Source organism: Sciurus carolinensis, chromosome 11 (assembly GCF_902686445.1).
Source record: "Sciurus carolinensis chromosome 11, mSciCar1.2, whole genome shotgun sequence".
In the NCBI taxonomy this organism is placed as follows: Eukaryota; Metazoa; Chordata; class Mammalia; order Rodentia; family Sciuridae; genus Sciurus; species Sciurus carolinensis.
In genome coordinates this window covers 112,960,708-112,983,363 of record NC_062223.1, presented here as the reverse complement: position 1 = coordinate 112,983,363, position 22,656 = coordinate 112,960,708, and the positions used below count along the sequence as shown (strand labels likewise).

At 44.2% G+C, this 22,656-nt stretch overlaps 1 protein-coding gene across 21 annotated transcripts in view; it reads right to left on the bottom strand.

Annotated features, from left to right (window-relative positions):
- Ncam1 (neural cell adhesion molecule 1) overlaps nt 1–22,656 on the bottom strand; it is a 291,618-nt gene that overhangs the window by 11,213 nt on the left and 257,749 nt on the right. For 8 of the 21 annotated variants that reach the window (XM_047516018.1, XM_047516020.1, XM_047516021.1 and 5 more), the window contains 2 exons: nt 7,475–7,599; nt 4,143–4,320 (listed from right to left, as the gene is read on the bottom strand). In XM_047516018.1, the coding sequence (XP_047371974.1) occupies nt 4,143–4,320; nt 7,475–7,599 (303 nt within the window). Of the gene's footprint in view, nt 1–344; nt 1,711–4,142; nt 4,321–7,474; nt 7,600–16,283; nt 16,287–21,911; nt 21,960–22,656 lie in introns of those variants that run through there. The other 13 variants (XM_047516017.1, XM_047516019.1, XM_047516026.1 and 10 more) reach the window with 5 other exon arrangements.

The window sequence follows — 22,656 nt, the reverse complement described above, 5'->3', positions numbered from 1 at the left end:
CCCTGGGGCACCACATTCTCTCCCCACTGCTTTGCCCTGTGCCCAAGAACCATCCTGCTTCTCTGCCTGGTGGGGAGTGAGGTCTGGGCTCCAGGAGAGAGGTCTGCGGCTGGGCAAAGGTACTGCCTGCCTGAGTTAAGCCACGTGGAACCTAGACACTGAATGCTGGGGACACCAGGGGGTGCCAACACAGGTGGCTTTGCTCATAGACCATAGGTTGGGATCATTTGGATTCCCAAAGGGAAAGGCTAGTGTTTGAACATTAAAACACAACTGGGAAAGAAAAAAAAGGAACCAAAAAGAAGAAAAACCAAACTTCTGTGGAGATGTTCAGAAATGAGATAGGTAGAATGATGGGTGACCACAAGGGGGGAGGGAGTTTTTATTTGGTAGAAGGTCCACCCTCGAGCATACACACACACACTATTGGGTGGGATTCGGCCCTGGGTCTCCACATGTCCAACCTTAAAAAACACACCCACCTCTTCTCCCGGGTGAACTCCCCAACAGCAGACAGGAGCACCTGGCTTTTCATGAGGGTTTAAAAAGTGCCACTGAACCAACGGACCAACAGGGAAGTGCATTCTGGAAGTGCTGTTAGTACATTCTGGAAGTGCTGTTAGCTGAGCCATCCCTGATTCAGTGACACTTTAGTAGGGCTAGGTGGTCTGGGAGTGGCCTGTCCCTCCCCTTTTGCACTTCTGAGTGTAACAGTGAAGGCAGGGAGCTGGGTGTGGTTCACAGTGGAAGCTTCCAACCTGCCTGGTGTACAGGTGCTTACGGTGACAATGTGGGTTGTGGCTGGACCACAACCCCCAAGACACAGAGGCTCTGTGCTGATCTGTGATATGCTGCTGAGCAGCAGGGGAATTACCCCTGCTGGGAGACAAGCACCTTTCAAAGCTGACATGTGTTGGGCACATCACAGCTTGGCCCTGTTCACAGAGACTGTAAAAGATACTGGTTATAATACTAAGACCAAAGTGCCTCCCAGAACATTCATCAGTTGCAAAAAATATTCCACCAATTCATCTTTTTCCACTTCATAGGCAACGGGGCCGGGGAGTGGTGGGCTTAATTTGCCCATCACATCAGTGGAGTACTCAGGGGATCACCAGATCTGGCTGGTTAAACTGGGGCATTTAAATACTTAAATGCAAGCCAAGCCAGCTACTAATTGAAGGGCGCAGGAGGGGCACAGAGTTAGAATGAGAGGGAGCATGTGGTGATTTCGACAGTCTCAGGAAAGCTGTAGAAGGAACCCCAGTTCTTCCTCTGCTACATTTTAGGTAAGAACAAAAATTTTCAATAGGTAGCAGAGACGCAGGAACTTCTCAGGAAATCTAGCATGATGCTTCTTTCAAAAAAATAGTATGTAAAGAAAGAGCTCTCTTCTTACTGCCATTAAAAAGGGGGCAAACTCCTTATGAAGTGGCATGAGTATCTGTGAATGGCCAAAAGTCAGGAGGTAAAGCTTTTTCCAGTTGCAAAGCCTTCCTCTTCCACACACACTGCTCGCTCAGTGGCCATGGCGGGGCCAAGGTAGTCCTGACAGGTTCTTCCAAAGGGGCACTGATCGCTTTCATAGGAACTGGGCTTTTAAGCAAATTTAATTTTTGTGTTCAAGTTCCTAACAGAGCAAAAGAAGAGTCACTGCAGAGAAAAGCAATGAGACAAAGGTGTAGGATGCAGAATTGCCTCCCAAGGTGGCTGCAGGTATCAAGCAATGGGTCCCCAGAGAGAATGTGGTTGTTTAAAAATAAATGTGGCAGTGGGGATGTCCCAGTGATGTCCAAGGTGACAAGTGTGACAGACACAGGAAGGGGAGGGAGGGGGAGAGAAGGAAAGAGAAGGTAGAGACAGAAACAGAGAAAAAAAAAATAGATAAAAAGAAAAACAATTAGGTCAAATATAGAAAACACAAGAATTCAAGGTTAATTCAACTTAGTAAATTAAACTGACAAAGGTTAGGGAAGAGTTCAGTGCGGTATCAATACCACAGGCCAGGTCAGAAGCTCAGCAAGGCCAGAAGCAGCACAGCAGGGTTAATTGGGGGAGGTCAGGGGCCAGCGAGCAAATGAAATTAAAGTGAGAGAATAGGAGCCTCCACAGTGAAATCCCAGGGTTTGATTAGGGCAGTGTTACCTCTTACTAAGGTGAAGCCTCAGATGCAGCCAGCAAGTGTATGGTCTTCTAGTCTCTAGTGCTTTTGCCTGTAGCGGTAGAGATGCATTGGATGTCTGCACTTGGTAAGCAAACTGTGCATGAGGTGGGGGCTGCCTGTCTTCCCACTGCACAAACACTGCCATGGTGCTGTTAAGAGTCCTGTGCACCTCATCTCCACCACCCTGCTGACCATGGCATTCAACCACAAATGTGTGTCTTGTGATGCAAAGAGGTTTTATTCTTGGATCCTAATACAATGGCCAGGAACTTCCAACCAAGCAGAGCCACCTCCTTCTAACTCCTGCGCAGTAGACCCACAGATCCATCATGGATGAGGTGAGCGGCCCTCAACTCTCTCCAGCTTAAGTGGGCACCTCAACAATTCACAAGAAGGATTCTGGAGACAAGGTCTCCCTAATATTTTTGTGTCTGACTCCCAAATCCCAGAAGCTGACATTGCTGGTAGTATCCAGCATGGGAACACAGCACACCTAAATGACCTGCTTATGGGGGCTCACCCCAGGGAACAATGGCCTTGAGGAATCTGTCTTGCTGTAAAGGGTTTACTCAAGTCTTACATTCTCCCACTTCCTAAATGACCTGCAAAGGTAGGACAGATCTGGACCTCACAGCCTATGTCAGATTCAAAGAAAAACTGACCAAAGAACACAGGAAAGAAGGGGCAGAGGAAAAGTAAGGCCACCCAGATTTGGACATCCTAATAAGTAGCAATGAGGGCATTCCCCACCAAGTGCCTTGACTCCTGCACCTGCAGGGACACACCCACCCCAGCCTGAGAGTGCAGTGCACACTTCTGATGTACAGCTTAAAACTCACCTGCAAACTCACTGGAGGCCCCACACGTCTCCCAGACACACCCATTCACACATAAGCAACCATCCAGAATCACTCACCAACCTCTTGTTTTGTTGCTGCCTGACTATATCACTTTTGCACACCCAGCCCTGCATTTCAGGCAGCCCACACCCCTTGTGGCCTGTCTCCCACTGGAAAGAGCAATCACAACTGAGCCAAGGACCTGACAATCTCTACAGACAGGGCAGGCATGATGGGGGCTACCCAAGGCTGTCTTCCTACCACACCTGAACATTGCAGAGTATATGGGGTCCCCTCCAACAGCCTGCAGCTGTAAGATCTACGTCCCCTCTCCTGCCTATGATTGGTATTTGTCTGGCCTGGAAGAGCAAAGTGATAGATGAAGAACTTTATCTTTGAGGGACTGTTCATCAGTAGCAAGGTAGCTAGGCCAGAAAGCAGAACTCTCACTTTATTCCCACACTTGAGTCAATCCTGGATCCCTAGAGACAGATCTGCATCTCCTAGGAGCTCTGCCACCAACACAGTCTTTAGCAGACTGCCTGCCTTTCATGGATGGTGCTTTCCAGCATCTATCTTCTCCACTTGTTCCATTTCAAGAGGTTCAATTTAATTTCCATTTCAGTGGAGAGGCCCTTGGCAGATAGGATTTGTCACAAACTGGGCACCATCTCTTTCTTCTCTTGGGGTCACCATAGAGAAGAGATTTGGACCATGGTCATGCAGATAAAGCCAGCATCATATAGAAAGTGCATAAAACAGTTATGTGTTCTATTATGGAATGGTAGATGGCAGATAAGGTCTCATAAAGGATCCTTACTCAACCAGCATCCAAGGCAAGGCAGGAGCTGGGGCATTTCCCATCTGAGGGGTTCATGGACTGGTTAGCATTGGTCCTTTGAGGCCGAACGAGACAGGACCTTTTCCCCAGGATGCTTGGCCAAGCCTTCCTGGGGGTCCAGTACATCTCAACCCACTGCACAGATAGGTACAAGGCAAAACTAAGCTTGGCTGGGCAACCAGTCGTGAGGATGGCTGTAAGCAAGCGAGTTGTCAGGGTTGTTCAGGCGCATTAGGAGGAGCAGCACTTGTGCATTAATTCAAAGCGGAAAACTACCAGAGAGCAGAGGCGGCCATACCTGGGATGGCTGTGGGCTGGGCTGAGGTCTTGAACACAAAATGAGCTGCCTTGGACTTCCCTTGCTGGTTCTCCGCCACCACATACACCTCGTACTCAGCATTCCAGTCCAGGGACTTGAGCATGACGTGGTCACTGCCAGACGGGAGCCTGATCTCTGGTTTCCACTCGGAGGAGATCTGGGAGAAATCGGCAGGAAAGATACAAGACACCAGAAAGCTTTAATAAAATGTTGGTGAGAACAGCTAAAAGGCAAAACTTGCGGAGTCTAAGACTGTAGGTGTCAAATTACAAAAACAGGAAGCAACAAAAGAACATGGTCCTTGTTCTTTATGAGCCTGAAAAATCCAGAGGGTTGCACAGACAGGGAAGTCACACAAATGCCAGTGTGGCATGGGGCCAATGCCCTCACTGTCTCAGCACCCTCAGGGCATGAAGGGGCTCAAGCATGCTCCCCTTTGGCCCAGTCTACATTCTGGAATGCTGGGCATGTAGATATGGGGCCTTTCTAGAAGTGTAGTTAAATGAATATGCTTCTTGTCCTATTTCAGAATTCTGCTCATACTCGGGTGTGTGATTCACCTTTCTGACATGTGAACACTGCACAGATTCCAATTTCACTACCAATGATCGTTTATTGAGCACCCACTTTGTGCCAGGCACTGGCCTACAGGCTGTCTACACATTTTATCATTGTGTCTCTACAACAAGTCTACAGGAAGTTTTGTCAGGCTCTTACCAATCCCGATGATGGGGATGTGAGAGGGAGGTTAGGTGACTTTCCAAAGTCACTCTGCAGTCAAGGTTGCAGCCAAATCTGTCTGGGTCCAAAGCTGTGTAGGGTGCTTTCATAGTAGGGAGCTCAACCAACATCTATTGTAATGCATATTTTTTTTTTAACTCAACACAGTGTGAGTTGGTCACCAGTACTGCAACTGAATGGATGAGGTTCTGCTGTCAGGCCTGACCCAGAGATGCTCAGAGGGCCCACGAGGAGTGCCCCACACAGCACTGCCCATGGCAAAATGACAGCTTGAAGCTAGAATTCTGGGTGTGTCTTTTTTCTCACCCAGCACTCTCTCTGGTTATTGCCTTCACTTTTGTCAATGAGCTTGTGCTAGATGGGAGTTTACAAAGTCATTGCTAAGCAACCACCTCCCTAACAAAACAGTTGTGGGAGAAAAGGTGGAGACCTCTGAGAAGTCTTCATGTGGTTCTGCTTCATATCCTCTGGCCCCTTCTCAAGGCCTGTGCCCTGAGGTATTCGCTGGGCATACAGGAAGGTCTGACAAATGCTTACAACAGGCAGCTCTTGGAAGAGCAGAACATGGCAACAATGGTAGGTGGTCCAGAGCCCCACAGTCCCAGGGCTGAGGCTGGAGGGGAGTCATCTTACAGCAAAAGGTTTCTTACCAGGCAAAATCATTTGGAGCAGTCAAGAAGACACCTTTAAGAATGTGATAGTGCTCATGCCAGGACCCGTGACTATTATGCAGAAACGCTAGAAGGGAAGTTCTGGTTTCCTGGAGCCTAACCAGGATGCTGTGCTGAAAGTTAGCTTTGGGTCTATCACTATGGGGTCCTGTTTTCATTTAAAACAAAGAAATTGAGCTGTCTGTCTTTACTCTTCTTTCTCTGTTTTCCTCAGCAAACATCATTACAGAAGAGACAACCAGACTACAAAGCAAATATTCAATAAAACATTATGTTATATAATACATATTAATAATATATGATAATATTTAGCAAACATGAAGTTTTGAAGTGAAAGGAAGAGGATGGTTAACATTATTGAAATCTAAAATAGCTCGGGATTTTACTCTGGTTGTCTTTCTAACATAGCTACAATGGCTGGCACTGGATGTGGCCTCCCATGGGAGATATTTCCAGCTGGAGCCTGTTGGAAATCTTTTCAGAAATTACAGTTACCATTTATAGAGGCTTCTAAGTGTCACACATACTTCAGGTTCTTTGTAGATATTATCACAAATCTCTACAACCGGGCGAGTTATTCTATCCCCAATTTACAGGTGGACAAATGGAGGTTCTGGAAGACTGGGTGACCTAGTCAGGTCTTATGCTGGTAATGGTAAAGCTGAAACTGGATGCCTTCTCTGTCTGGCCCTAAAACCCATGCTCTGTCTACTGGGTCACATTAGCTTAACAATGGCTAGAGGCAGGCCATCCTACCATTCCATCTGCTTCCAGTGAAGTGTGCAAAGACCTTCCTGGTCCTGGCATCCTTCTCTGCCACAGGGACTTCTCATTCAGTGGTCCCTCTGGACTGGGTCTTAAAAAGTCAACTGAGTTTTTCCCTACTGTGCCAGATCACCCCTGGCACTTAAGAAATTAAGTTGGAAGGAGGGCTGAGTGGATTGATGTCCTGCCCATTGGCTGAGAAGAGTGCCTGGGGGAGTTCTGTGCTGGACCAACTCTCCAGAAGTTTAATCAGTTAATGACCTGAATGTCACTTCCATGGGGGCTGATCACATGACAGAGGGAGAAAGCCAACTTCCTGGAAAAAGCCTTACTTGGGGCAACCTGCTTTCTGGCTCATTGTTTTCTACTAAGAAACCTAGCATCAGGCTGTTTCCAATGCCCAGAGACAGTCTTTACATCTCTTAGTAACTGGTTGTGGTTGGTGACGCACAGCATTGTTGGATCTGGAGGCTGGGGATAGAAGCTGGAATGCTGGACATCTCAGATGAGTGGTGAGGAGGATGGAAGAAGAGACTCAGAGCCAAAGAGCTGGGGAGGGAAACGGCACAGCTTGAGGATCTTAAGGCAGCCTCAGGCAAGGGTAAGAGCCCAGGTTTATCAGTCACTTGGGCCCGGATGTGATCTTTGGCTCACCCAGCTGGGCGAGATCTCCAACCACTGCTATAGCTCTGGTTACTCCACAACAGTGAGGAAAACTTTAAGACCTGCTTTACGGGGTTTTTGTACGGAGAACATACCTTTACACCGCACCTGGCCCATTACACATCAAAAGTAGCAACTGTTAGATATCAGTATGGCACTTGCAAAAACATGCCAAATAATGGCAAAATAACTTTGTAGAAAAATTTAAGAACCAAGCCAATCAATTCTTGTGTGGGTCTATCATGACCCCAATTATTTTATGTGTTTTCAAATGGTCCCATGGTCTAACAGTTGCAGTTGGTTTTGTGATTTACAATTCTGACTAAGGTCCATGAGTCAGCCACACAGACACAGAACAAGAACTGCCTTACTCCTGCCCCACCTGGGCTTCACGTGGTTGCCCCATGAAAGGACAAGGCAGGTATCAGAGACGCAGGGATGGGGTGGGGTCTGGGGGAGAAGGTTACTCACCGCTCTGTACTTGACCAGATAGTGTCTGATGGGGGAGCCGCCGTCATCCTGCTTGATCAAGTTCACCTTAATAGAGTTCCCGTCCTCTCCCATCTGCCCTTCGAGCTTAGGTGCACTGGGTTCCCCTGAAACAGCCAGTGAGCTCACATGAAATTTTGGTCCACAGAGAATGATAATTGGATCCATCAGAATAGGATACAGTGATGGGAGGGGAAGGCTGGGCACTTTTCTTGCTTTTTCACAAATCTGAATGATTAAAACGCAGTAAGTATAAAACCTCTGTGTTCACTTAGTCTTAGCTCAAAAGGAGGGCACCTTTTGGAAACATTCTGGGCAACACTCTCCCTATTAGCACTCTGTTTTACTCTCAGGGTTTTTCTGTCTTTCTTACTGGTACTTGCATTTCTTTTCAGCTGCTATCACATTGCAGATGTAATTTTTATAAACCTGGCACATATTGGTGGACAGCCAGAAATATGGGGAAATGTAAGTGTCGGAGTAGAAAAGTTACACCTGTAAAATTATTTTTCAAAACAGCCAGTTTTTCCTGTGGGTATGTCATTCACCCCAAAGGCCCAAGGACCTGATCCAATGGGACTGAATGATGTTACATTCTTGTGATTAGCTTTTCATGAATTACATTTTACTGCTTAGAATCATTTAGAAAAATAAGTTTCAAGTTATGGTTAAATAAAGGACAAATGGCCATAGGCCAACTTCCTGTAACTATACTGCATTTATGGCTCAACTGAGTAAAAATCCTCAGCACTTCAATGTATTAAAGCAACCGTCATTAAAGTCTTTCTCTTTGTGAGAGGGGAGAAAAAGAAATGGCTTTATCACTGCTCGACAGAAAAAGAAAAAAGTCAATGTTTTTCTTTATTTGCAATATATGCTCACTCATAGTGAGGTGCTGTGAATCCAAGCTTGAGAAGAAAGATGTACTTGAATGGGAAAAACCACCAGGGCTGGGATGGTTCCTCTGTAAGATGTGGATTTACTTTGAGAGAAACTATTTTCATTAGTATATGCTGAAAGCAACAAGGTGAGAGACTATCTGACATAAAGAATAACAATTAAGATTCAACACACTTGGAAATCCTGCACTTACTGGGAGGAGCCACTTCCATTATTATCTATTGAGATCAGAGGGGAAGCTCGGTGACGTGAAGCTATCCAATAGTTATCTTATGGGTGAGTCCCCCTGGCTGGCCAGGAAAAAAATCACGAACATGAGATAGAAGAGCCAGGAAAAGGCTGTCAGTAGGTGGTGTACCTTGTCACCCAACTCTGCACCACTGGCCCATGTGAGAGGCTGCTGGCAGAGGTGGTGCTTAGCTTGGTCTCCTTGCCACGCTACTTTGTGAGCCCCCTCTCTCTGATACGAGGAGGAACTGGAGAGAGCTAACGCAGAGCCCTGCTACTTAGCACATCAGGCCAGCAGTGCACACATCACCTGGAACTTGTTAGAAAGGCAGACTCTCACTGTAACAAGATCCTTGGTGACCTGTGTGAACAGCTGGGTTTGAGCAATGGTAGTGACGGGGGCAAATAAAACCTGCAGCAGGAAAGAGACAGGGTCTGATGTCTAAGGGATATTTAGGAAAAGTTGTGCTTATTGTTTTCTACAACTAATAACTAAAGAAAAATAAAGACAGGATTACAAAAATAAATGGGCTACAAGCCAAAATTGTCCTGATTTTGAGTCACTAGCTAGTCATTCACCAAAACTACTCAGTGGGAAACATGCAGACATTTGGATTAGGTATGTCAAGGAATGTAGGCTTTTCTAAGTCTTTGACACTAATTGAGTATGTTCACATCATTGTAAGTGTCCAGTGTCAAAAGCAGCTCAAAGTGGAGACTGGTTTAGAGTAGGCAGGAGCTCTGTGTAGATTGAGCAGTGTTGAACCAATGAAAGGAGGAGACACAGTAGAACTTGGTAGGATCCCTTTTCTGACTGAATTAGGGTGACCAACTTAACCCGATTAGTCTGGACCATCCCAGGTTTTACCACTCCAAGTCTGATATCCCAGGAAACCCCTCAAGCCTACGCAAGCTGGGATGGCTGGTGATGCTGACCGAAGGAAAATGTACATTAACTGGAATATCCAGTGTGTTGGATGGTCCATTTGCCTTAGGAAGGAGGTGATTTTTATCAGGCAGTGTTAGTGGCCCTTCTGACACACTGACCAGGCAAGGACCATGTGCTCCCCCAGGGACTCCTTGGGGGCATTCAGAGATGAGTTTCTGTGAACTGTTTTGCCCCACCCTTCTCACTCGTTCCTTGTGGAATGGAGCAGTGTGGGTTTCTGATACCACACTCTGTTTCGAGGGAGGTGTGATGTCATAGCCACGTCATCACCTCTCTCTAAGATTGCAGCATGTGAGCACTGGATCAGACATCAGGGTTCCTTCCAGCTCTGCCACATGGTGACACTGTGCCGGGTTCACCACACTAGAGTGATCTCCCATCTACGCCTTTGCTATTTCTTACAACACCATGGAAGAATAAACATATGATATACGACTTCAGTCAATTTTAGGGAGATACACCCTAAGATCAACAATTCCATATCACTAAGGCACAAAATTGTCAACTTTTGCTTGACAACTTTTGAAAACTTTTCTCAAAAGTTTTCTCTGAAAAGAGAATCCCAAGTCTCTTTAAAGACACATGCACATGCAAGGAATCCTTGCAGAACTCAAAGGTCCAGAGAAAGGAACTCTTTTATGTTTGGGTTTATTTCAGAAAAAAATATAATTGAAATCACAAAAAGCCCCTAAAAACTGTACCATAGTTAGAGTTCTAACATTTGCCATAGTTAGAACACTATTATTTGCTATCATTTTATCTGAGTGATTATCATGTTAGTCAGATGTGTACTATTTTCTCATAGAATTTAGAGCATTTTCTATCATATAATGATTAGGTGTATTATTTAGAGGCTTTGTCCATACAATATATTCACCAAATGTGTATTGAGTGTCCACTAAGTACCAGGTAGATTATTGAGCAATGAAGTCTTAAAGGTAAGATATGCTTTTGCTAGCTAAATGGAAGAACTGTGCGTTATGTTCTTCAAAATATAATGGGACCCTTGGATCAAAATATAACCATTCCTCTGGCTGTATTCCTACAGGAAGATAATTTTCAACTAACATCATCAAGATTTTGATAAACTTTGAGGCTCTATAACTTGCTATAAGTAAGATTTGGAGAGGGCAATTGTTTACGCAGTTGTCTCACTCATCTTCAAAGGTTTACCACCATCCACATTTCTTTTAAAAATTAGAGATAGGGTTAAAGAGCCTTTCCTAACCTCTCTGCACGAAGACATGCTTGACAGGTAAGGGAGTCACCGCAGAAGCAGTGAGAACTCAGCATTCAAGAGACTCATTGCTTAATTGAATACATTAGCAGAAGAAATGATTTTAAGGGTCCTAAGGTTCTAGGGTGGCTGCTGTGATTGAAACCATTATGGGCAATTTCAGCAAAACCAATATTGCAATTATTTGTAAATGTTGGTTTGCAATTCAGCAGCAATAGGCAGGTTGCTCTGAGAAGACCCCTGGGGTTAATTATACCCTTTGAGTTTAACTTCAGTTATGCCTCAAAATTTTCCCCCAAATATTTTATGTGAAGACAAAAGTAGCAGTACCCTAAAAATAAACCTTGACAATAATGAATATGAAATACTGGGCAGTTCTAGCATTTTCTAGGAGAATGTGAATAATGAACACAAGGAAAAAATGTGCTGCAGAGGCACACACTGTCAGATATATCATAGGCAGTTCCGTGAAATTCCCCCTAGAAACCATAATTGAAATGTATATTTCTGGCCATGCAGATTGTAGGTTCCTCCTTTGTAATTACTGGGCTTCTGTGCTCTTAAATCTGAGTCTGCTTTAGACCCTTCCTCCTATCAGCAGGGAGCCATGGGGTTAGGAACTACTGCTGGATTTATGACTCCCACAGTACAGATGATACTGAGTACAGGGTGTTGGGAGGCATTTGTGAATTTTAGAATGAAACACTGTTCTGTTTCTGACTCAAAGAAACTGAAGCACCCAGAGCTATACATTCTGCATTTAATGCCGAGGTGCCAAACAGTGATCTTCCAGAAGGTTTGACCTGTTCTCTCTACTCATTCACTTTGTTTTCTCTCCCCTAGGGACCCACACCAAGTCTCCGTGTCTGAGTGATACACTACTGGTGGATGTAGGGCTTGCATTAAAATCGCTTATTGTTACTATCAAACAACATTGTCAGGCATTAAAAATACTGCTCATTTTGTTTATCCTGACTCCTACTTTGGTTGGTTCTTTCTTATAAGCAATTTGAAACTTGTGTATACTGGTTTTATTATTTGTTTTTAATAAGCCTGAAATGTATGATTTAGCTACTCAGATGTGAAGCCTAAGCCTATTCCATTTTTCCAACTCAGAAACCTTACAATTTCATCAAGAAGTTATTGACAGGTCCTTGGGGGATTGGCAAATTACCTTAGGGAATTGGGATTTAGAGTTATTAGACCACCAATTCTCCTTCCTGAAAATAGCTGTTAGTTGTAGATATCACACAAATGAATGTGAGATCCATATTGTACACATTCTTGGATCCTCCTGACTCTCTCTGATGCCTCTTTTGGTAACCTACCTGGCTTTCCAACAGTCCCAAAGAACAGCCTGACCATGCTAAGGATGGGTATCAATTTGCCTTTAGCATTGTTCCCCCCAAATCAGGCCTCTGGGGTCAAGTGTCCTATCTCCTGTCCAGGGTTAAGGATGTGCTTGTGCTAAGTGACCTGACTCTGGCCTCCTCACCCCTGGCTCCAGGGGAGGTCAGGATACAGAGTGGGTGGGTGCAGATGTGGTCAGTTCCCCAGGTTCTACAGAGAAAGAAAGCTTAGTTCTCTGGGACTGAGCTCACTGAGGCACCTGGCTCATAAATCCTTCTCAGCACTGGCTTTCTTAGGAATGGTGAAGTATGTGCTGGAGGTGAGGTGGCAAATGGCAGCAAAAGTACAAACCGAGCATCGACAAATGAGCTCTGACAGACGGAACCACAAAAATACCAATTCCCTTCTTGTGGGTGTCATGAAAACACCAACAGATTAATTGATCAATTATCTTTGTTTCATCATCCTAAAAAGAAAATATGACCATGGAGGTATGGCTTGTGGTTATGGGGCTGATGCAGGCTGAGGAAGTTATGACAGAAATAACTAACACCAACAATTAACTGGGCTCCTGCCTCCACGGCCGCAGGGTGGGCTGGCGGGGGTTGGTACACGTCTTCAACAGCATTTCATGGATGTTAGATGGGTTATTAAGAAGAATGAGGCTTCTAGGCATGTTCCTGCCCTTGTACGTAACCCCAGGGGAACTGGCTGCCAAAGCCAGCCCTGGCCCTCAATCTCTGCCCACAGGATTTGGGCTGATACACTTCACACCTCTTCCTTCAGACTGTTCCCACTAACTCTCTACCCTGGGAGCCACCAGTGTGGGAAATCCTTAGAAATAAAGGCAATTAGAGCAGAAACCCTGGTGAAAAGTCTATGTCGACCTGTCAGAGACCGTGGCCATCCAGACACACAGCTGTAAAAAAAAAATAAATAAAAATAAAGGAGGGTGTGGAAGGGGTGGTTAGTGATGTTTTCAATCTAAGAAGGAAGAGTAGGTGTTAAAGAGTTTAGTTCATCAGAATCAGCATTTCCAAGTCAGTGTCAGTAGCTAAAGAAAAAAAAGATCATTATGAATGGTGGGGAGGGAGCCATGCTCAAACATGCAGCACTTGACAGAGGGGTGTAGGGGGCTTTGCATCACACACATGCTGGCCGGGGAAGGCGGGGAGTCCCAGTTACACACAGTCTTCAGTTGCTGATGGACAGAACCATGGCTCTGTGGAGTCATTGGAAGTCCCGTGATTGCATGAGGCCATGATGGCAGAAACAAACTTCTCTGCGGAGCATTGAAAACCAACTCCTGCCATCCTTGGACAGTTGCCTAAGCTTATCTGTCACGAGACTCCACACCCAAGTCCTAGAGGCTCAGGAGCTTACTAATTATGGAGGATGGTGGGCAGTCCGTTTTACCTACCTTATTCATCCAGTGCTGCTGGACTCCATACTGTCCAACTGAACTTAAAGGTGGATGCAGCATGCAACCTGTGTTAAGTGCATCCCAGGCAATTTTTTTTTTTTTTTTAATGTGGGTGTGGAGAGGGGTGTGGACAGAGAATACCAGATTTCAACAAGTGTTGGGTATACAACTCCCTAACATGAGAAAGATCTCCAGCTCCTTTGAAGTTTTTGAATTCAGGTCTAATTCACCTTCAGTGACAGGGAAAGGAAGTGATAACTGTCCTTAACAAAGGTTTATTTTTCTCTTCTGTAAATTTTAATTGTCCTGATCTATTCCCTTAAACTTTATTATTGAAGGCCACTTCCTGCTTCTGCTGGTGGCTCTCCTGAGGAAGTCCCTTCCTGACCCTTGCAGATGGTAGGAGAGGATCTGTCATGGATGGGAACATAGTATGATGAGGGGTAATGATAGCTTTGGAATTCCATAAGGTTCTCAGTGATTTTTTTTTAGTATCAATCACAGTTTTTATTGACAGCCAACATCACTGCTAAGGCATGCTTTTAGGGCAACTGTAGAAAACATCTACTATTTCTTGTTTGGTTTATATGTTTGGAAGAGTTCTCTCTTCAGAGGAGTAAATAAATTTCTACTTTAACACTGTGCTTTGTTTCATCCTGAATTATAGCATTCACAGAAATGACCAAACCTGTTTTAAAAAATAAACTAATGAGTTACAAAGACAATATTCAGCATCTGCTCACATTTAGTGTCTCAGGGGATAGGGCTAACCCTTTCTCCAGAACATCAATGTTATGGTTTGGATATGAAGTCTCCCCAAAAAACTCCTGCGCTAATGTAGGAGTTGAAATGACTACATTGTGAGAGCTGTAACATGATCAGTCCATCCTAGTTTGAATGGACTGACTGGGTGGTTAATTGCAGGCAGGTGGGGAGCAGTTGGAGAATGTGGGTCACTGGGGACCCAAGGGATTCTTCTTCCCTCTGATCTCTCCTTCCTGGCAGCCATGAAATGCAAAGCTCTCCTCCTCCAAGATCTTCCACCATGATGTTCTGCCTCGTCTTCGGCCAAGAGCAATGCATTTGGCTGATCATAGACTAAACTACTGAAACCATGAGCCAAAATAATCTTTTCCTCTGCTAAGTGGTTCTTATTGAGTATTCTGGTCACAGCAACGAAAAGATGGTTGCCAACCTAGGAAAGTACTAAAACCATAGTATTTTGGGTGGAACTTCAACTTTGAAAAATCTTAAGTTCCCAATATTCTCTGCCCTATGACTGACAGATCAAGATAATTTCTGCCCTATGACTGACAGATCAAGATAATTTTTGGAGGTAGGTCAAATATTACTGTGTACAGCATCAGGTGTCCTTCTGGGGATGTTCCCACTATATTTCTTATGATGTAAATATCAAACAGTTGTTTATGGAAACGAGGGTGGCTTCTGTGCAAGTTCAGGAGTCTGGTTGTAAATGGGACTAGATCAGGGCTAAGCTGACATACCTACAAAGCAGAAGTCCTTAGAGATAGTAAATGGAGGATGAAGGAGAGGGAACATACACAGGGCTAACACATGTGGGGAGCATGACACAGAAGAGACAGGGAACAAAAAACATGCAAGACGAGCTGTTGATGGTTTTGACTTGTGGATGTCGCCCAATCAGTTCTCAGAGAAGTGAAGTCCAATGGGGGACCCCTTGCATGCACGGGCATACTGGGTGGTTATTGGTGTTAGTTTTGCTTTTGTGATCAATGCAGCCTGTATGTATCTCGGGCGTGATGTGAGGTAAAAATTTTCAGTTAGGCGAGAGGGGGACGCATTTGACTCCCAGGGCAGGTTCTGAACAGGCGTTCAATTTTAGTGGGGGAAGCTGTGAGCAGAGGCTTCCTTCTTCTCTCTTTATGGTAAGTGAGAAATGTTTTTAACAAGGTTGTGACAGGCACAATATTAACTAATTATTTTGTCACCGCTATGTGCTTAATTAGGCTATAATTTTATTTCCTTTGCTGCAAGGGTCAATCATGTGCTTCTTGATTACACGGAGATCTCCAGTCATGGTAATTGCCAAGTGACTTTTGCTTGATTTGTCCCCCCTTCCTGGGGGAGGGCCACTCTTGAAAAGTGACACCTTAGTAATCACAGCCAAACTGCTCTAATGCAAATTCCTATTTCAGAAAGTCCTCAATTTGCATGAATTGTATGAAGCACTCTCACTGGTTCTGAACGAATATAACCTTTGCAATGGAATATTTCTCTCTGTAGCACTTCAAGACTGCAAACATTTTCATGGGATTGTGACTCAGTTTAGAACAATGGTGGGGTACAGAACTTCTGGATATAAAATTAAATAACAATGCTATAGGGATAATTTACAAACATGTTCCTGGGAAATCATTTTTATGAACTCTCCAGTAAAAATTCAAGTTTGCAAACTCTGCTGTGGCTAACGTGGCTTTACTGTAGAGAGCAGTTGATGTGACAAATGTCTTGAAGAAAATATTAAACTAAAGACAGTCACATTATCCAATTGCCATGTTGGATAGGTTGTAAGGAATGATGAATTCTGGGTGTGAATTTAGAACAAGAGGAAATATCTCAAGTGGTTTCCCTTAGGAAATCTGAAGTGGGAAGAAATGAGTGGGCCCTCGGTGCCAGGCTGTGGTCCCAGATTTATTTCACTAATCAGAACAAAGAGTTTTACCTTCTGTTCACCAGCGTGGACGACATCATCAGCACCATGCAAGCCACATGACAAAGTCACATGATACGCACGCACATGATTGGTTGAAAGGAAAGTGGAGGAGGTCACATGGAAAATACAAAAAAATTAAAAACTGATGTAAACAATGGGCAGGGAGAAAATCAACAACAAAATCACAGACTAAATAAAAGGAGAAATCAAATTAAATTAGCAGCATATTTAAGAAACATTGGGAGGACAGTAAAACTGCCCAGAAATAGGAGAATAATAAATCATAAAGAGCATTTGGTTAACAACACCAATAAGCATTAGATATAGCTGCAACACTGCATATTAATACACACTAAGGAACATGAACACTTGTTCTGAAATGGGGAGGTGTTTCTGTCAGGACCCAGGTGTCAAAGTCAATCCAGGAGACTGTTAAAGGAAAAGAACAAAAGTAAGTCATTATTCAGACTCCAGAAATGTCTCAGCATCCTTGGGAAACAAAGGCAATGAAACACGGGTCATCAAGGAAAAGTCCTGAGATGGTTAAGGTGAAGCCTGTGAGACCTGGAAGAACAAAAGATTGCATTAAATTAAGAGAGGCCATTTCATGTTTCCACTGTTGAAACCAGGAGAGGGAATGTGAGCTGAGTGGGGCTGGGTGGACGCAGCCCGGAGATGCTGGCTGTGAGGGTCTTGTCTGGCTTTCCTATCTGCATACCCACAATATTCCTGACCCCTGCTGACACTCCCCAAGGTCAAGACACTTATAAAGGAAAAGGCCAGAGCACATCAGGGAATGGGTTTCCCCTGGCAGTCGGGACAATGGCTCTGTCAACACTAACCTGCAGAAACGGAACCCCTGGTCCAATGAGCTGAGAACCTGACATTAAACCAGTGCTTGACAGCATGTGAATGAAGTTATACCTCTAGACATGTGGCTGCACTGATAGGAAATGAAAGTAAGATTCACAAGGTAAAAAATACTTTTCCAATGTTCATACATTGGTCATATGAATACATGACCAATGTAACTTCACATCCTGTACAACCACAAGAAAGGGAAGTTGTACTCCACATATGTATAATGTGTCAAAATACATTCTACTCTCCTGTAAAACTAAAAAAGAACAAATAAAAAATAGTATTCTCTTTTGGTTCACCTCCATTCCTTTTGGTCCTGTGTTGTATCCTACATTTCAATTTGGAACTGAAGGATCTTCACCTCTGAAAAGGCATTTTGGATTTCACATATCAACTTTCACAGGCCTGGGGAAGTTTTGGTTACTGTGAGTTGAAGTTAAGGGGGAAGAGGGTGATATATACCTTTCTGCAACAAGCACACTGCTGATTAAAAATAACTGGACAGAAATGACTTAGCCAGGTTCTATATGCCCTGCCACTATAAGCTACCAGAAGGTAGGCTTCTTATTGTCCAATATAATGCAAGTTTCTACTTAGGGGACCCTAAAGGGAGTATATACCACTGAGTAGTTTCTCTTTTGTTTTAGGATACTTTTATTCACTCATAATTATAAATGAATCAACACACACATGCAAAACTAGGAGACATTATTTATTTTCACCCTTACTGGTTGATGATGGATGGAGTTTTACATGCTTATATCTACTTTTCTATTAGTTCCACTGCAAGTCATATGCGCTACATTTTGTCTTGCTGGGGAGGAGTCCATTCATGCTAAATATAGGCCACCGCCCAATTGTGGCTGCCTCTCCTTATCTCAGGAGCCACTGGAGCCTACGATTTGGGTCAGTAGACAAGCAGTCCAAAATAAAACAGATTCAAACTTTCTTCCTTTGAATGTCACAACTAAGCATTTTGTCTGTGGGCAGAAATGGTTGTTTCAGAATTAAACATGACAGGGGAGAAACATTTCATTCCTCCTTTAGGAAAAATCTGGAATCGAGGTTGCTACAGGCAGATGTGTTAAATGACACAGGTGTGCAAATACATCACACACAGCTTTTTGCTACTGTGAGTGTGGTGTGTGTGTGTGTGTTGGGGGAGGACACATATTGCACCAGACCGAAAAGGACCAGGAGGGACACTGTAGAAGAAAGGGTGCTGTTAGCTGCATTCCTTTACCAAATGCAAAAAGAAAACAAACCAACAACAAAGAAACCTCATCATCTGAATTAAACCCACAGCTCATTGTCACCCACTCTGCTCTGCTGACAAAATGAAACCTCAAAAGCATCAGGAATTAAAATTCATTGCAGCATACACACGAAGGGAACACCAAGAAAGCAGACCCTTAGCTGCGTTCTGCAGGAGAAAAAAGGAACCATTTCATGCAACACACGGAACCAGGACACTCTTTTCTTCTCTGTTGAATGTCTCAGAGCCTTGGCCCAGGGAGCAGGAGCTGTACTCTGCACACCTGCTTTCTGCCTTTTTCCTCTGACTACTGTTAGATGGGGTGTGTGTATTTTTTTTTTTTTTTTTTTTGGTGCACCAGAAATATTTATAAAACCTGAAACCCATCCAGCTTCAGAGCTCAAACACTACAAACATGCGCTCCTGTAGTCTGGCCAGGGGACATAAGTCCTCAACACATCCGACTTCATTTTAGAGCACCTAAAGGCCAGCTTGGAACCTGTACAGTGATGATCAGTCACATTTCCATGGTGGGAAAAGATGATACTGTCAGTCTCTTAACTCTGCTGTCAAGAGTTGAATTCCAGCACTTTCATCTGGATTTTCAACCCAGAATGAGCCTGGGTTGGTTTCTTTGGTCTATCATTTTTCTATCACTGAGGAGGAAGCCTGAAAAGAGACAGAAGAAAGGAGCTCTGGCTCACTTTCTCACAATGTACTCTGCACAGTGAGACAAAGGTGGCCATACTGTCAGGAGGTGACTCCTTTCTTCTCTGGATCACCCTCCACCTTTCTCCAAGCAGCTCCTCTCTCCTATTTCTTTCCTTTAAGTTGTTTGTGATTTCTACGTTAGTGTGCGTGCACCTGTGTGTGTATTTCAGAAGGAGGGGCAACAAAAGCTGGGAAGGGGTTGGCGTTCTTTGTCTGCTCAGAGTTTCCCCAATCCTATTCTATTTTTAACGTGAAAGTCAATTTGGAAAGGCCTCCTTATGCACAGAGCATTCTACAAATAATCACCCAGTTCTTTTGGGGATGACTGGTTTGCTCCCAAGGCCAAGCAGACTGCATGCTTAGGAAACTATTCTAGGCTAGGAGCCTCCATGCATTCACAACCATTGCTTTTAATAAAAGGGAAAAACACAGGTAGTAAGCAATCCAGAAGTCAGCTCTCCAACAAGCAGCAATCAGAGGTGCAGCTGAGCCCAGCTCAGCTCCGTACTCACTAGGCAGTACTGAGGATGGAAGGGCAGGAAGAGACCAAGTTGCTATGAAATGTGAAGGACAGAGGAGGTAACAGAAAGGTGAAGGGAGAATGGAGGATGGAGGTCAAATCAGAAGTCTATACGTATATATATATGTATACATATATTTTATTTTTTTAAATTATTATTTTTTTGTTTTTGGTACTGGGGCACTTAACCACTGAGCCACATCCCCAGTTCTTTTTATACTTTTTATTTTGAAACAGGGTTTCACTAAGTTGCTTAGAGCCACATTAAATTGCTGAGGCTGCATTTAAACCCATGATCCTCTTTCCTCAGCCTCCCAAGGGCTGGGATTGCACCATGTGCTACCATGTGTAGCTACGTATATTTTATATTTGAGTATCATAGAGAAAAGACAGAGATAATGAGGGGATATTCTTTCACTCCCTTCTTCCCTAATTTATCAATATTAAAATAAATACTTAAAAAAGATTATCCAAAGTTTTGCTTACAAAGAACTCACATACAGCAAGAAGTAACATACTCCCATTTATTCTTTAAATTTTTTTTTTTCTTGGTACCAGGGATTGAACTCAGGGGTGCTGAACCACTGAGCCACAACCCCAGCCCTTTTTAATTTTGATTTGGAGACAGGGTCTCACTAAGTTGCTTACATTCTTGCTAAATTGCTGAGGCTGACTTTGAACCTGTGACCCTCCTGTCTCATCCTCCCAAACTGCTGGGATTATAGGAATATACCACCATGCCCAGCCTCCATTTATTCTTTTTTGGGGATATTGGGGATTGAACTCAGGGGCACTTGACCACTGAGCCACATCCCCAGTCCTATTTTGTATTTTATTTAGAGCAGGGTCTCACTGAGTCGCTTAGCACCTTGCTTTTGCTGAAGCTGGCTTTGATCCTCCTGCCTAGTTGTTGATGGACCTTTATTTTATTTATTTTTATGTGGTGCTGAGGATCAAACCTGGTGCCTCACACAAGCTAGGCAAGCACTCTACCACTGAACCACAACCCCAGTCCACATTTTTCTTTAATTTCCACAAACACCTGAAAGGTAAGTGGAATCCACTCTTCATTTTAGAGATGACAATCCCGAGACTTGGGGAGGCTGAGTGACTCATCAGAAGTCAAGGAGCTGCAGGCAGAAAGAGCAGATTGGGATCTACCCAGATCAGTCTGTTTCCAAGGCCTGCACTCCTTCTGCTATAGCACACTGTCTGGGATAGCACTGGGTGGTGCAGTGGTCATGTTTCTGAGTCAGTAAGAGAACAGAGGGCATCTCAGTTTGGAGCTTGAGCTGCCTTTTGAGGCTGAGCCCAAACATCGGTGGCTTCTGCTGTACTAGGGTGAAGAAAGCCAGCCCGGCAGGGCTACCCTGCCTGTGTACCTGTTGCTGTGTGCCACTCTGAGTCCACATTGGCACCACACCCTGCACTTGCTCAGCTGGTGTCTCACTTTGCTCTGCACCCAGACAACTAGGCTCAAAACTCCAAAGATTAGGAGGCCCAGAGCTCTCTCTACTCATGGGGATCCAAGGGAACAAAAGGACAGAACAGCAAAATGACAAGACTGGAAACGAGTTAGGCTCAGCCAGGATGGCACAGACTGAAGCTGACCAATTGCCATTCCTGCTGGGCCAGTGGTACTGATCAGGTGGGCAAAGCGGAGCTTGATGAGTGTTGTTCTCGGGGTGTGGGTGGAGGCTGACCACATTACCTTTTAAAGAGGGAGAAAAGCAAGCTTCGTTTGGAAAGGGTTAAATAATTTGCCTAATCACCTAATGCAATAATTTTCAGTTACATCTGCAAGCAGACACATTATTTTCCAACAAATATTTATGAGAAATATATGCATTTATGGATAAAGTACAAGCGGTAGGCCTATCTAATTTCAATGTTTGAGTCCAACTGCGCCAATTAAAATAAAGGATAAAACACAGCACCTCAAAACATTTTGTATGACCCTGCAGAGCACACATTTTTCTGGGTAAATTCCTTTGGTTTCTCCAAATACCCAGCTTTGGTCTGGCCCCCTGGGAATCCAGAGGATAGGGCCAGCCTCGGCAGCCTTAGAGAGTCTGTCTGCAGAGTTTCCTGTCCAGAGCAATGTTCTCCCCTTTGGGAGGTAAGAGAGGTTCTGTGCCTGTTTCTCTTTCCATTTGTTTCTCTAAAACCTGATGAGGGCTTTTGCCAACAGAGTTGAATTATCACTTGGTAGAGAACATAACAATAGGCAGAGGATGGAGGCTGGTAGAAAGCAGCATGCAGAGAGATGGATGAAGAAAACAATACTCACTAGCCGGTGAAGACAATGGAACAAGGGTAGAAGAGCTAGCAGGAGCTGCTAAAGAAAGGAAAATAATGGTGAATAAAAAGCAAAAACAAAGGGAAAACAGATCATGGAGGTACATGGACAATGAGTGAAAACCGAAAGTGGCAATCCTGGGGTGTCAGTATGAGGAGCCGAATCAAAGCAAATTAAATTGGGAAGAGAAACACCATGCATGGAACAGGTAGCCAGCAGACCAGCAAAGGAGGGCACCTCCTAATTGCAAACCATGAACCTAAGTGCCTGCCAAACCTGCCGTTCAGGTAAGGGATTGAGCCAGGAGCAGTTGTAGACCTCAAACTCAGGCTGAAAATGAAGAGTCAATTCGGCAGGACCAGCTGTCTCCATAGTATCAGAGGGACAGCAGGAAAGTGAACCTGGACCTCAGCTTAAGGTAAACCGTTAGACGAGACAAACACGGGTTTTTCAAGTCACATTCCACATACGCGTTTATATAAGGGAACATATTTATATATATGGCACATGCTTATAGCAAAACCTGTATGCCTCACTTTCTAATTTTAATAACTAAATGAAATGCAAATGCTTGTTCTACTTAATGACCGGGTAAGGTTCATGATCATTTGTCATACAGATGATACTAAAAATACTACTCTCTTCCAGAAAAATTCCTATAAAATGTGACCATTTTGATATTGCTATGGAAGAGTAATGCCAATAATGTTAAGTATTTTTCTTGTACTCCAGGGAA